The sequence below is a fragment of the Hydractinia symbiolongicarpus genome, chromosome 10 (genome assembly GCF_029227915.1).
Source record: "Hydractinia symbiolongicarpus strain clone_291-10 chromosome 10, HSymV2.1, whole genome shotgun sequence".
In the NCBI taxonomy this organism is placed as follows: domain Eukaryota; kingdom Metazoa; phylum Cnidaria; class Hydrozoa; order Anthoathecata; family Hydractiniidae; genus Hydractinia; species Hydractinia symbiolongicarpus.
The window spans coordinates 484,672-501,187 of NC_079884.1; the positions used below are offsets into that span (position 1 = coordinate 484,672).

General features: G+C 35.2%; 1 protein-coding gene across 1 annotated transcript; it reads left to right on the forward strand.

The window, feature by feature from the left end:
- The first annotated feature begins 893 nt into the window (after nucleotides 1-893).
- Nucleotides 894-15,709, forward strand: LOC130613212 (zinc finger protein 236-like). The gene is made up of 3 exons (XM_057434549.1): nucleotides 894-1,100; nucleotides 7,969-8,100; nucleotides 14,022-15,709. Exons 1-3 carry the CDS (start codon nucleotides 903-905, stop codon nucleotides 15,186-15,188), a joined length of 1,497 nt encoding a protein of 498 aa, XP_057290532.1. The 5' UTR covers nucleotides 894-902; the 3' UTR covers nucleotides 15,189-15,709.
- The last annotated feature ends 807 nt before the right edge of the window (nucleotides 15,710-16,516 follow it).

The following is a 16,516-nucleotide window of genomic DNA, read 5'->3' on the forward strand; positions in this document are numbered from 1 at the left end:
TGCGTAAAGCATTGCGGACAAGACTACTTATTGAGAAAGCCCATTCTTTTTAAATCGTTGTGGCTGCAGAGAAACAATTTAAACCGTGCGGATACTTCAGATTGGGTCAGAACAACAGGGCTAGGATTTTCGTCCCGGGCGAAAGGTCATGTAATTAAAAGAAATAAAATCAACCAGGGTTGAAAAATGATGCCTGTGATGGGGGTGCATGCAAAATAGTAACTTTCGCGATCAAAATATCGAAGAAAAAATTAGACGTAAACCAATCGTATTACAGAACTTACCGGACTATACGAAGAGTTTTTTCGCCGCCTTCCTCGGTGTCAAAATAAGAAGAATCCCTGGTGACGAGTTTGCCATTAAAATGTGTGCAAGTGTTTTGACATCGTCCATGAAAAGTGACGGTCAAGTAGAAAGCTATTAAAATGTCCTTTTTGTGTTATTTTTACCAAATATTGCTTTTAGTATTATCGCGTCTAACTTTTAAGAACATGATGTCTAAAATAACAGCATTGACTTTGACTCCCTTCTAGTCTTGCCTTTATTTACTTTCGAGCCATTCTGTTTATTGTTTCCCCGACAAGTGCGCCTTACTCGTCACCTCCCCCCCCCCCCCCCCTCTCGCAACATGAATAAGGGGCTAATTTTCCTCGCTAAAATATCTTTCGCGAAATTTTATTTACCCGGTATTATCGGGAACCAAAATTTTTTTGTCGCGAAAACTAGGTACAGTTAACTGTGATTATGATTAAAAGATTAAAGGACTTTTGTTGCTCCGCGTGTGTTTCGCTACAATACGAGAGCCTAGGGGCTTATATAGGGGGCCGCTGTCTTTTCGCTTTTTCATTCCTAGCTAGTGCCACAAAACTAAAAGATATAGCCCCGATGAACAAACAAACAAAATGGCACAGTCAGCTGTGAACAATATTTCTGAAGAAACGAACCCAACTAATCCTATCTTGTCTAATGACAGTGGTACATGTACTGAAGAAGAAGAGGAGATCATGCAGGAAACAAGCAAAGGAGACACCGTAATTGAAAGACTTCATTTCAACAAGAGTCTTGTCGTTGAGAAGATTGTGGACGTTTCTTTTTCAAAGGTAGGGTGTTGGGGAAGCAGGTGGTATATAACCAAACTGTCAGGAAAATCATAAATTTACAATTACTTTAAAACGCGATTCAGTGTAAATCCATCTTTTATTTGTTACAACACTCTCTTTGAACTGCTGAGCTGTAAAGTTGTTAGCTCAGAAGGCTCTCCGTGTAGGCTCCTGAACACGAAAGAAATGAGATTTTTTGTGAACAAATTTAAGAGAATGTTTATGATTAAATAATTTTTTTATCATAAGACAAAAGTATATACAAATCTGAATGCCAAGAGAGGGTGCCGATAAGTTGCAAACGCCCGCATATATAAGGGCGAGTTTGGGCGACTTTTCTAATTAAATTGGTGGTTGTTGCCCGGAACCGCCCGCACTTTCCCGAACTTGCCCAAACTTGCCCGGAACATTCCCGAAATGGAATTCCTTGTAACAAACCATGCGGACGATAGTTGGAAGAAGGCGCTTGAAGATAAAGGAGTTAATAAAGTTTATATATAAGTTATTTATCAAGTAAATCTTTTTTAAACTATCAAAAACAGTTCCTTTAAGAACTTTGCTACCACATAGTAAGTTTATTTGAATTTTTATAACGGCAAACTCGCCCGAAAAAACGCCCGCACTTTTTACGGCGTATACGGCTTATTGGCACCCTCGTTGAATGTCACATAGTACAACTACGGACCCAACTACGGACACCGGCCCAGCTTTGGACGCGGGACTGGCCCGTCTCTAGACAAGCCGGCCCGTCAAAAGACGGGTCGGTGCGTTCGCAATCAGGATGGCCCCATCTATTGACGGGCCCGGCCCAAATTTGGACAAGTGTATGCAAATACGTCTTAAGTTGGTACAGGCCCAACTATTGACAAAGGAATCTCTTGCTTTTAAAAGTCATATCATCAGATGGGACAGACTTAACTGTACACAAAGGTCTCTTGCAATTTTAGAAAATGTGTCATAAGATGGGACAGTCCTAAACTATTGACAAACAATTCCCATGCCTTTAAAAGACTGTGTCATAAGATGGGACAGGCCCAAGTATTAACAAAGGACACTAGTGTTTTCAAAAATTGTAGTAAGAAAGGGACAGATCCAACTACTGACACTTTTTAGAAACAGCCACAACATGGGTCAGTTTGAAGACTCACAGACTAAAGTTGAGCCTTGATGGGAAACACACTGTTTCAAATCTCAAAAAAATTGAAGACAGGTCTGGCCCAACTGTGGACAAATGCAGTGTCTATAGGGAGGACAAAAGAAAACAAAAAATATACGGAGGAAAGTAAATCATGAATTCTCTAAATATAATCTAATACAAATACAAATTAACTTATAATATTTCTTTGAATCATAGTCATAATCTTTCTGTTTCTTGAATTTATAACAAAATATTTCAATCATGGATGCCCCAGCCTAAATGATTTTCGCTCTCAAGTTACGTAATAGGTCAAGTTGCAATAATTCCATCAAAGATTTTATTGAAAATTAAACATAGCAAAATAGCTTAAACAAAAGCTTTGCTATATAGCTATAGCTATACCTTTGAATATATATAATATGAAATTACACTGAGCTAAATGTTATATTTTGATATCTGAGTAATAATTATTTGGCTAGTCATTAAGCACACAAACATCTCCAATCATTCAAAAAGAAAGTCTCTAACTGCTTTTTAAAATGTACTCGCAGATATGGTCTTGCACCAAGAATTGCCAAGTAGTTCCAAGTATAGTTGTGTTTTTGCTACCCACAACAATCTTGAAATGCATAACTTGATTTAATCTCAGCTAGTCATATACAACAATAATTTGGCAAAAGTTGCAGCAGTTCAGTTTTTTCATTTTTGGAGTTGGTTTACGTTAAATACAAGGTCTTGAAGTATGCAAACATGTCAAAAGATGGGCCACCGTGTGAAAAGATGGTCCGTCCCGTCTTTAGATAGGCTGTGTTCTAAGTTGGGTCAGAATACAACCATCAGCTGAGGGAAGACACAGACTTTTAATAGTCAAACTGTCACAGAAAGAAGAAGCAATGATTAAACAAGAACTACAAGAATCAGAATTAGTAAAGCTAAATTAGCAAAAACTCACCTATAACTACACAGTATGACAGGTTTGGTTACAAGCCTCAAAAAATTCTGTGCATGATCTGCATCGGGCACCGATTGTGAACGCGACATCAAAGATGGAGCCCTAAAAGTAGTGCACATGAAATTTGTGAGAATTTTTAAATTCCCAGCACCCAAAATGAATTTCTATTCTGTTGCAACATAACATGTTCCTCAAGTTGTTGTTAATTCACAGAAAAGCAATGCTCTACGACAATAGAAAAAATGTTTAGTATAATAATATGCCAGTTCCGTCTGTCTGCCTGTCTGTGACTTTTAAAAAGACTTTTTTACCACCCGAATGCCCGAGTTTTTTGAGTTTTTTGTTTTGTTTACATTTGTCTCGCAACTGTTATAAACCACATGATAGAAAAAAGCAGTATGATTCGCTAAAAGACATACTTTCTAACGAGCAGAATTCAAATAGAAAGTTCCCTTGGGGTAACAACAAACAAACATAAAAATTTCTCAACAAAGTTATCAACAAAAGACGAACTAAAGAAGCGGATAAATAATGTCTCATTCAATCTCTTAGTCTTAAAAAAGTGCAGATATTTAAAGCAAGAAAAGTCAAAGTGGAGAAGTAGAGTGGATTAAAAAACCATATAATTTTAGAGCAGTGTTATCATCGACACACAAAACAACAACAAAATAATGGTCCATTCGTCTTGAAGAAAGTGCAAAAAGGAAAGTGTTTCAAAAACGATTATATGAAAAAGAAAGAAAAGTCCAGGGTAAGAAGTAAAAGAAGAAGTAGAAAAGTGAAGTTACTTTGGAAGTGAAGAGTGGAGCTAGAAGTAGTTTAAGTAAAGTTAGAAGTAGAAAATGAATGCTAGAGTTTCAAGTGAATTGGAATTGAGAAAAAGTAAGAATTTTGATATTTTTAGACGTTCTGTTTCTATATGTAGCACACTTAAAAATGTAAAAAAATCCATTGGAGCTTCAGATTCTTTTTATAGTTTATAGTTTACCGCGTTTTTTATAAAAAAGCTAGCATTTGTTTGCAATTTTTTTTTGCATAATTAATGTATCCCCTGGTGCATAACTAATGTATTTGTCCTAAAATTCAAAATGCTGCACAAAGCTGTTAGCTGGGAAACAATTGTGCTAGCAAAACAAAAAATTTTCGTTTGTTGAACTTACTGCAAATGTCATAATTTTTATATTGCTGTTGTTTCTCTTTATATGTGTTTAACTAAACACGAATAGCTAGCTGGGTATCTGTTTTAGCTAAAGTTACCTTCAAGCTTCATAGTTAGCTAGCTAGCTAGGCTAGCTAAACCAATGATTAATATTGTTATTCCTCTTTTCAGCTATTTATATCTACCTTAGTAGTCAAACTTGGGGATCTTATTTGAGCACGAATTATAATGTAACAAGCCACAAAGTCATTCAAAGGTTTTTTGAACTTTTAGGATAGTGAGAGGAAATACTTTTATCACGTTTTCTGTAAACTTTACTTTAAAAGGACGATTTTGTAAAACTTGAAGTGTGTGCCTTAATTGGAGTAAGTTTTATTGTATTGTTGTTGACATCCTGTTAAACGTAGCATGTAAATTACCAGGTTAAATATTTTTACCCGGGTTGATGTTTTTTACAAAGGTTGTTGGCATTTTGGGTGAAATTTACCTGGGTTTTTGACATTTGTGGTTAACATTTCTCAGAAGTTGATAGTATGGTTGTCCGTTTACATTGTTTGTGTTGCAAACTGCTGTTTTTTAAAATGCTGTGTAAACTTGTGGAAAAAGACCACATGAAAGAAAATTTTTTTGTACAATTAGACTTTAGTGTGAGCTGTTGTGTAAGTTGATTTTTTTATATTTTGTGTTATAAATTTTTATAAACTTTAAATAATTGTTTGTGATGTCAGTTTTGCTGGAAGAAAATTCAATGGTTACATGATTTTGTTTTTCTTAGGAATTTCTCAAAATTTTGTTGATGTTGTTGTTGGAAAAAATATTTGTTGATGATATTTTATGTTTAACTTTTATGAGGAAGGACCATAGGCAAGTATATATACTAAAAGAAATAATTTGATATTCTACACTTTCCAAATTGTATTTTTGTATGCACTAAAATGACTGCTTTTTTTGTACTTGAATTTGATGTGTTCCATATCCTTTTTGGTGAAAGATTTTATGGGTAAAGACAATATAGAACATGTCAATTGAATTGATTTTTGTTTCTTTTGATTCGTTCCTCAGAAACCTATGTGTTCTACATTTAGTATAAACTTTTGTGAGGAAGGACCATACAATGTTTTCAGAATAATGATTTTTGTTGATTTGGAATTTACTCTTTTGCTCATTGCTTTTTTGACATTTTAGTTTAAAATGCTTGGTAAAGGGCAGGAACATTGGACAAAAATATTGTTTTATTAACCGGTTAGTTTTTACATTTTGGGCATATTTTCGCGCGAGAGGATGGTATGCAACCGAATAAATGATTTTTCAAAATTTAAATTTAATGTTTTCCAAACTACAGCTTTTTGATATTGTTGTATAAGCATTTAGGAAAAAGACAATGTTTATAATGCGCAAAGAACTTATTTTCGTAGATCTGTGCTTACTCTTGCAAGCTTTTCTTTTCAAAACTTCACATAAAAATATTGAAGGTTTTCAACATAATCACATAAGATGTATTATATATATATATATATATATATTTGAGATGTGTTATTTCTGGCATTGTTATTATTGGTGTTGTGACTGCTAATGTTGTAACTTTCTACCAATTGGATTTTACACCTTCCAAGAATTTTTGTTGGCAGGATTTCATGCGATTTGAAAATTGACATTTTGTGTAAGATTTTAAGAACTTTCTTGTTAAATAGGACTTACTCCTTGCAAACGTTCTTTTTTTACATTTTCAGATTATTTTTTGTTAAAAAGCAGTATTCGATATATATACTGAAATATTGGCTATGTCATCAAAATCAAATGACAGAACTTTTTAATTGTTTTTCTGAATAAATAAATATTTTTTGTACTTTTAGTAGGGACTTTGCTGACTTTAACAAATTTTTTTAACCCTCATATCTTCTTGGCCATTCGTCAATAGCACTCATCATCATTCTCATCAGCATTTCAAGCTCTGCATATATAGAAAACAGATAAACAAATTTCGTCAATTTTTTGTTGCTGTTAGAAAAGACCTAAACAACCTATTTTTTCATTGCCCTTCTGCCTAAGTGGATTTCTCCACGGGCTTTATCGACTAGTAATATATAAAAATAGGTCTTTGTGAATAAATTTACACATACACGATCACTGCGCCTGATTCCATGTATTTTCTTGTTGGTGTACCCGATTCTGATCGAACACGATCGTGTACCATTACTTGAATGTCAAGCCCGATTTATTGTATACGATAAAAACAAATCTTTTGAGGCCTGAGTTAGAAAACAAAGATTTTACGCAAAACTCAGCCCCTATATTTATGAAGAGCTGTCTGCATGGACGGCATGTTTTTCCGCAAATCCTATATATAATTGGTTTAAAAGTGTCACGTGACATTTGATGACCAGAAAAATTTTTTATTACGAGATATGTCAATTTGATGTTTCTTTTTTAATCACAAGATTGTTGACTCACCGTAAAATAGCAAAAAAGTTTTGGAGCCCTTCAGACGAGTTTAAAATTTTGCCTGGAAAAGCCCGCAGCCATTTTGAAAATACTTTTTGGCTGTGAAGTAAAGCATCAACCTTTTTTGTGGCTGAATCAACAAAATTGAAAGACCTGTTTTGCATTCAGGAATAATTCACACAAAACACATAGGGTATTTTTGAATGCCCACATGTCCAGCTATCCAAAATATATAAACCAGAGTAGCTTTAATGTATATACATAAAAAGTTATTTTTAATTTTATTTTTTTTTAAAAAAATACCCCCATTAACCAGTGTCTGCCTGTTTTGGCAAGGGGACGTTGACAAAAACTTTCATCATACATAACAGACTTTATTTTTTGCAAATAATATCTGGTGTTAAAAGGTCATCTAAACCCTTGATCGGTCAGCAAAGAAAAACTCAAAAATTCATGAAAAACTTTGCCATTATTAATCATTAAGGGTGCGCTCCTGGTTTAAATGGAGATTTATGCACTATTTTAAGGTAGTTCTCAGAATCCTTGGATCTCAGGCGGCTTAAGTAAAGCTAAGTGAAATAATGATTGGTAATGGCTGTGGTGGGGAGACAACGAGCATATACGTAATATTTTGTTGTTGTTCTAATTTGTCTTTTGTACTTTTTTTCTTTGCATATACAGTAGCCTTTTGTGCATGCTTTTTTTTTTTAGGGGGGGGGGGGGATTTAAAACATATTTATCACTTGGGAGATAATAATAAAGATTAAATAATTAATAGCATATATAATAATTGCAAAAAATAAATTAAAATTTCAAACGAAATTTGAGCAGACTTCTTTTTGTAAAAACAAGGACCCAAAATAAATTATTTTTATTGTAGTGCTTGGTCTTGGTAATGGTTGCTATGTTTTTATTTTTTATAACTCTAAAAAGATTTTTTTTGTATAAGTCACTATGCTTTCCCTAACCAGTAAAAGTATACCCTTATTATTAATGTAGAAAGCTGGATTGTGTGGGCGTGATTTCGCCTCTGCAAGTAAATTTAAACTACTAATGCTTTGCAATTTTAAGAAAATTGATTTAAGTAAAAATTGAACACTTCTGCCTGTTATTGATTTTTAGGGTCCCAGGCAAATGCTAACCAACCAATTGTGTAAAAGTACGAATTGTCTTCTAGGAGGGTGATCGCTTTTATCGTGTGCAATGGGAAGAAACATGGGAACGAGAAGAGGATCTGTTACTTGCATGCAAAGATTTACTTCGCGATTACTGGGAGAATCACTTGATATCTTATGTTTCTCAGGAAAAGGTATGAATTCTTTTATAAGATTTTTTTTTGAAAATTTCTCACATTTAAAAAATGAAGAATTAAAGCATTGCTTTCAAGAATCATGCTTAGGATTAAATACTGTTGTTTTCTTTCCTGTGAACATTGTTGTCTTGATCCATAGATTTTATTTTATTTATTAGAGTTTATGTTTTTAACACCACCTCATATAGATTGACTTCAATAATCCACAAGAACTATCTAAGAATTATTTATGGCTTAGGATTTTTATTTTAATAAGAATCTTGGGTCATGTTTCCTTAGGTTTCGAAATTAGGTTTTTGTTTGCTAATTTCAATTACTGATACTTAATCTAGGCATTTTAATTTAGTCTGTAACTGAGAATTCCCTTGCAATCAAGCCACAAATTATTTTGTTGGTCTAGTGGCACGTGATCAGGATTTTTTTGATTAGAATCTATTAAAATTCTTAGGAATTTTTAATTTTAATTTCATGTTTTCTCTAACTTTATTAAATGCATTATGGTATATATAGTTGTAATTCACACTCACGGTAGCCAGCAAATAAAAAATTGAAAACATAAGATATCAAGTCCCTATCATTGAGGTCTAAAAAAAGCCCATATTGTTTGGCGAAAAGCTTTCCATACACAAAGGCAATTTTTTGGAATTCTATGTAAGATCCTCAAAAATTTCAACCTGGGAACATTAAAATAAATGCCGCATATGAGAATTTAAAAACAGTTGCTTATAATTAACTTTTATTTTTACGTTGAAAATTTGCTTGCAATATATGAATTTAAAGTTTTAATCTTCTAACAAAAAATGCCAATAATGTTGTCACGTGACTTTTACGAACTACAAGAATAAAATTTTACATCATAGACCTCACAGAAACCCAAGGCTTTCATTGTAAATTCCTCTAGTTTTAGTGATAGGTTTACATTTTTTTCACGAGTACTCTAAAGTTAGAAACCTTGGCGAAACAAAGGTTTGCAAATTCGCAATTTTTTCCCTAAGTTGCTAAAGTTAGGTCCCGCGAAAATTTTGATTTCTATGAATCGTGAAAGTTTGTTCTCGCCAAATCTTTGTTTTTGGCAAAATTTATATATATAAATACAACACTTAAAATTATCTTTAGGTTTAAATTTTCTAAAAAATAAGCATATGCTAAGTACTGATGAGGCTCAGTTCTACATTTAATCACGTGACAAGCTTTAGCACTTTCCCTGACTAGAAAAGGATTTTTGAAACAAATCATGGAGTTATAAAATGAAGTCTTTTCAACTTTATTGACTTTTAATTTTGTTAGAGGAACATTATAGTTGCAAAATCACTTTTTAGGAAATGAGCATACTGCAAGTGTATTTTGAATGTGAAAGTAGAAGCATGTTTCGAACCTTTCCTTTGCTGAGCATACGAGAATGTGATTGACATATTAAAGCGTACAGCCACATTCTCTAAAGCATTCTACATCTGATTCTGACAAGTAACATGAAGTGAATTTTGACCTAAAAGTCTCTAATACCATTATATTTTAGGTATCTAAAACCCACCGGCATAGAATATGAGCATTTTTTTGCAATTTGATATCAAAGTGGGGGAAATAAATCATCGATTTCCGAAAATATAAGGTTTTCTTAAGCTAAGGCGCCACGAGGAACATTTTCATGCGCGTGCTATGCAACATGTCCCATAGCATGCGCATGAAAATGTTTCTCGTGGCGCCACATCTTATTTGCTGCAAGATTATTTCGAAAATCGAAGTTAAAAAATCATGCTCAAAGGGTATACCGTATCCTTAAGTTTTTTATTGAGTTCATGTGTGATTAAAATATGGCAGGAATAAACAGAGAAGTTATTTTAGCTTTACTTTTGTTGGACGAAGAAGAAGAGGAAGATCGTGAAGAACCACCAAGAAATTGCTGGGTGCAACCGTGGCTTGGGAATAGAGAGTGTCTTGGCGCTTTTCATACAATCTTCAACGAAATAAAAAACGATGAGAAAATATGTAGAGGGTATATACGTATGAATAACGCTCAATTCGAATACCTAGTCGGTCTTCTTTCTGAGGATTTGCAGAAACAAGATACAAATATGAGGAATTCTATCACACCAGCTGAGCTCGTTTGCGTGGCCCTACGTTACTTAGCGACTGGTGAGACTTTCAGGTCTTTAGAATTTCAATTCAGAGTGTCAAGAAAAAGAATTTCAGCAGCTGTTATGGAGGTATCTGAAGCTATCATAAAGAGGTTGGGTCCAACCTTCCTTTCAACTCCGAAAACACAGGGGGAATGGCTAGATATCTCCAGAAAGTTCAATGAGCGTTGGAACTTCCCAAATGGATTAGGTGCTCTCGATGGGAAGCATATCGTCATTCAGCAGCCCCCAAATTCAGGGTCTCATTACCGAAACTATAAAGGGACAGACAGTGTAGTGCTCATGGCTCTTGTCGGGCCAGAATATGAGTTTCTTTATGTGGAAGTTGGAGCGAACGGTAGAAATTCTGATGGAGGTATATGGGACCAATGTAATTTAAAGAAGGCGCTAGACAGTGGATCGCTAAATTTACCAGAGGTTTGCAATTTACCAGGTCGAAACAACAAAGTGCCGTATGTGATAACAGGAGATGATGCGTTTCCTCTTAAGAATTACCTGATGAAGCCTTATCCACAAAAAAATCTGACAGTAAACAAACGCATCTTCAATTATCGACTGTCACGAAAGAGAAGAATTTCTGAAAACGGATTTGGGATATTGGCAAATCGGTGGCGCATTTTTCGTCGACCTATAAACTTAGAACCAGAAAAGGTTTCTACCATCACAATGGCAACAGTGGCATTGCATAACTGGCAGAGGAGCAAAAGTTCTGTGGGCAAAATTGAGCTACCAATTGGTCTTGTCGACCGAGAGAATGAGCGTGGTGAAATTATCGAAGGTGCTTGGAGAGAAGATACTCCTACTGGCACATGGTTTTCACTGTCCAATGACATTTACGGCAATCGATCTAGTAATCAAGCCAAAGCAATAAGAGACGAGTTCACGGAGTATTTCGTAATGGAAGGTGCTGTACGCTGGCAGTGGCATTGCGCTAGAGTTGACATTTAATTTTATTTTTTGCGAGGATAAATAAAAAATGATAAGATTTACTGAACGTTTAATATATTTTTCTGATTTATTTTACTCCAGAAAATGTCTGCCAACCATAACGTAACGTATCAAAACGTATCGTTCGAACAGGATGAATTTGCGGGTGAATACGGCTGATTTTGAGAAGGTAGAGGTGGCGATTGCAGCATACCAGTATATGTATTTGCCATGGGATATGATGGGGTGTATGGAGTAAACGTTGAAGCTGCGAACATACGAGCATGATGGTTGGTAGGCATAGATTGGTGTTGTTTCTGCTCTTCATACTCGAAAAAAATATCCATGATTTTTTTCTTCAACCTTGGCCAATCTTTTAGTTCGCACTGGACCAAACTGTCGGCCAATGTACTTCCAAAAATTTGGGCACGTTTTTCGACAGCAGATTGCGCTTCGCATCCATATGTAGAAGCTTGTTGCGGCCGGATTTCATGGTGATCAGCCCTTTGTGTGATGGAAGTTGTCAACGCTTTCCACAGTTCGGCTTTGGCACACTGCTCCTCCGTCATCTTCTTCTCCCGTCGTTTTTTAGGAGCAGGGGTACGTGGTTCATCCTCGTTCATTGTATCGACGGTCTCATCCATATCGCAAGTAATCTCAACGAAATCCATTTGATTATAATGGTCCCAGGTAGAAAAATATGCTTCGTTTACACCTGCACCAGAGGATCTTGATCCAATCTCCCTATTGCGCTCACTTCTATACTTTGTCAATGCGTTATGCCATGACGTTTTGAGCTCGTTTACGGTATACTTCCCATCAAAACGCTCACTCAGTTTGACCATCAGAGCTTCGCGCAACACTCTGTCTCTATAATCTTGTAGAGTGTGGTTCCAAAGCGCGGGATTTTCACGATAAAAATCAATCAATTCTTCCAACTCGTCGGACGAAAGTTGCGCTTTTTTCTTTTCTTTTGTTAGATCAGTTACGATAAACTCCATTTGTTCATAAAACTTCCACTTTTTCGATGGAACTTCGCTTCCAGCATTACGTTTAACTTCACGGAGCATCGATGAACGAAGAGAATGGAATGCTTTTTCTAGAAAATCACAGCTATACGCCCCCTCAAATTCAGTGACAAGGTCTATTTTCGCAGCTTCTTTTTTGTCTTTATTTTTGTAATATATATTCCCACTGTCCCATAACGTTGGGTTCGCTTTATAAAAGTTTATTAAAGTAACTTTCTCCTCGTCTGATAGTTTTTTCTTTTCATCCGCCATTTTCGCTATTTTCTCACTAGCTACTCTTCACTTGCAGTTCAACTTCTCAAGAAAAAAACTTGTTTATATCTTTCTGTGATTTGATTGGTCAATAAAATAATGCCTCAAATAATTTTGTAAAATATTTGTTGCAGAAGGTGGGGACACGTGCAACATTTGCTCCACAACAAATTTTTCAGCACATTTTGTCCCCGGAGCACGGGAGCAAAATAGATTCAGATCTATTTTGTCCCCGAAGTTGTGGAGCAAAATGTTTGCTCCATGCAACATTTTTTTGCTGCATTGCAGTGAAAAATAGGCATGGGACACGAGTAATTTTTTTTATGCGCGTGCTATGCAGCAATGTTGCATAGCACGCGCATGAAAATGTTCCTCGTGGCGCCTTAGCTTTAAGGAATCATGGCACAGAGATTCATTTAAAATTGAAAATATGGTTTTCTTAGTAATGGCGTTCAAAAGAAAAAAGGTATTTTTGTGTCAAAGATAGATTCGAATTAAGAAATATATGATTTGTTTTCAAATAACTTTTTCAAGGCGTCAAAATAATTAGATATAGCGAATTTTTAAGGTAATTTTGGTCCTTTGAGTTTTTAGCATGTTATTAACAACAGTCATGTTACAAATTCTCTCTGGTATTCTTTGTTATTAGACTTAGTTAATTTTGAGAAGCAAATTAAATGAAGTTTTTCGTTCCCAGGGGTCAAAATAATTAAAACTTACAGATTTTTAGCTAATTTTGTCTTTGTGGTTGTTGACAACAATCATTTGATTATTGATTTTGTTTTTAATGGTCTAATTTAATCTGAAGCATCAAATTTCTTTATTTTCATGTTTTTAGAGGGTCAAAATAATTAAAAATTGGGGAACAGCACCATTTTAAAAATTGGAAATACGATTTTCCCATGATTACTTTGCATCCAATTATCAAAGTTCCGCACGTAAAAGAAAACTTGCAGATCAAAGCTTGTCCATGTCTAAAAAACGGCCTAACTTGCGTTTTGGCACGTCGTGATTTAAGATGTATCGGTTGTGAAAATAGAATAACAGAAGCTAACGATTTTTTTGTCACATGATTGTTCTTACTCTAGAGACTCAAAAGTCCAAAATTTAGCTTACGTTACCTGAAAATCCGCCATTTCTATTTTGTCAGCAACATTTATTTGTTTTGGGATTATGCAGCATTTTCTTGCGTTCTCTAAAAATCACGTATACTTCTTTAATGGAACAGATTTGTTTTTCGAGTAATTTTTGGGTAGGGTGTACTTTAGCAACTCTTGTACTGAATTGAAAAGTCAAGTTGCTTATCAAATAATTTTATCCAAAGACGACCCTAGTCATTTCTATGTAAAGTTGTGTAAAATAAAAAAAAACAAAGATAAAATAAAACTACATACTTTGCATACCTTTGCGGTCTAAAAATACCATAAAATCCTTCGACGATTTCTGCTTTTCACGCAAGTCCCATTGTTTCAATATTTTATGAAGAGAAGCTGTATATCGTGAGCGGTAATTTGGATAATCTGCTTAAGTGGAAGAGGGTCATTTTACCATTCAATGTAGGTAACTTTATTTTTAGATGAAACCTTCACTTGACCACAATGATACATTATCCACTGTTACATCAATGGAGGAAAGTAAAACAGAAGCAATGCATGATTCGTCTGAAGTATCTCCTTCTGAAATACTAACCACCAAGGTATCAACTGAGGTGTCGTCTCCCGAAGTATCGCCTCCCGAGATGTCGACTCTCGAAGGATCGCCCTCTGCGATTTCCGAAGTGTCGCCTTCTGAAGAATCGACTTCTCAAATACCATTTCCCGACATATCGCCTCCTAATGTGGCGCCTGTAGCTTGCTCTGCAAATTCGTCACAAACCAGCAATGCGATAGAGGCTGAGCGAGCGAAAGACTTCTTAAAGGATATCCCTGAGCAGTATAGGAATGTTGGGTTTGCAAAATCTATTCGTGAACAATTTTTAGCAGAGGTTCCAATAGAAAACAAGTTTGACTTCATCGAAGATTTCATCGCCAAGCGAAACGAACCGAAGAAACGCAACACCATAGAGAAGAGACCTCGCGAGGACATTATAAGAGAATATATATCTTATCGAAACGGAACGCGAGTTGCATGTGAAGTGTGTGGAGAATCTTTTGCAGATAAGAAGAGTTTGCTACGCCATAAAATTTGTCGACACGCGAAGTACTCACCGCACCAATGCGGCATCTGTCGTAAAATGTTTGTAAAACCAGGTGACGTTCGTCGACACATGGCAACCCATTCTGACATCAGAGCGTATTATTGTTGTTATTGTTCAAAAGCATACAAAACAAAAAATCATTTACAAAGACATATAAAAGCGAAACATAAGGAGGATTCAGCTCTTGTAAGTGCTAGCGATGGAATGGAAGAAATCATCCCGATGACAAACGACAGTAGCGACAGCTTGTCGGACAATATAATAAATATGACGTCCGGCGAGACAAGTGCGGAGGTACTTAACATTGTCCAACAGCAAAACGGAAACAATCTTCTTTCTCCTCTACATGACGAAATGAGCAATCCACATGATACAGTATTGCATCCAGTTGCTATCAATGCGAATACTATTTTGCTGCATGATACTAGCACAGTTCTGCAAAATGCAAATGTTATTTTGCATAACCATCCTGCGCTTTCTGAAAATTTCATGACTACACGCGCAGACGGAGTACAAATGTGTTTAATTGACAGGCCCTTTTTTTAATTTGTACCGTACTATTGTTGTATTTAGTCAACCTCATCCCCAGGGCTTGTCCGAGATTGTCAGAAAGAGAGCTCTGGGGACAAGGTTGGTATTTAGCTTGTACATACCTCCGGGAAATTCTAATAAGAGGAAGAAACGGCTTTCCTTACTTTTTAATTTTGCATTAAGAGCAGAGGATAAGCGCATTATTTCGGTAGTAAAAAAATATAAACAACAGACCACAGTTATCAAAGAAGTTCATTCTTTTAGTTTTTGTTTCTAAAAAGTCTACGAATTATATTAATAGCAATTTTACCCTATATAGACCTGCTTTTTTTACCTACAGAATATGCGCGCATGTAAAAAAAGTCGCAAAATTTTGTAAATATTGTCAAGTCAAGCATAGGTAAGAGTGTTTTTATATGAAAAAAATATGATCGATTTTGTGAATGAAGACTAAGTAGAAACGACATTTATTTTACGAAGACAAGTTTTTAATTCGGGATTGAATCTGAATGTAAAAATGGCTTAATGGATTTAAACATGGGACTTTTGTATATTATTGTATGCATTATATGCTGACCAGTCAGCATGATTTGAAGATGTGAAGAAAAGTCTTGTTTGTTCAAATAAATATTAAATATGTATTCTCAACTGTTCGTCGCACGTCACTGGTAAAGCTTTATTTTTATTTTAACATCGCCTTACTTCATCTTTGTTGGTATTGAGCACTTTCTCAATAAAAATAACTTTTGAAAACTAATTTTTACTATACATTATTTTTCAAGACCCACAAAAAAATCATGCTTTTTTGTTGGAGACTCCTGATTCATAGCTAGGAGATCTAGCATAATTTTTCTTACCAGGAAATTAGAATAAGGTGGGAAAAATTACGCTGCGTCTCAAACGTTTTTTTTTGCGGTCATTATCGTGGTTAATATCGGAAAATCGACTATGCCGAACTGTGCTTATTGGTTGATTGTAATTCAGAGTATGCTACGAGGTGGATTTGCTCTGACATTTGTTTGCGTCTAAGCTTTCGTTCGTGGTTAATATCGGAAAATCGACTATGCCGAACTATGTTAAGGGTTAAGGGTTAATTGTCATTGTGACGACCCACATGTTGTTTTGCTGTTTCCTTAGCACCTACTGATACAGTACTATCATCGTATTTTGGATCATGTCTGTCGTAAGTAATGAACTCATCACACACCTAAAAAATCCTTAAAACACAATATTGCTGTTCCGGAAATGACCTCTAGCACAATCTTACTAGAAAGGTAGCTAAAGGATAGGACACAGTAAGTCATTGTAAGTCTTCACAAAATAAATTTGTGAAGACTTACAAT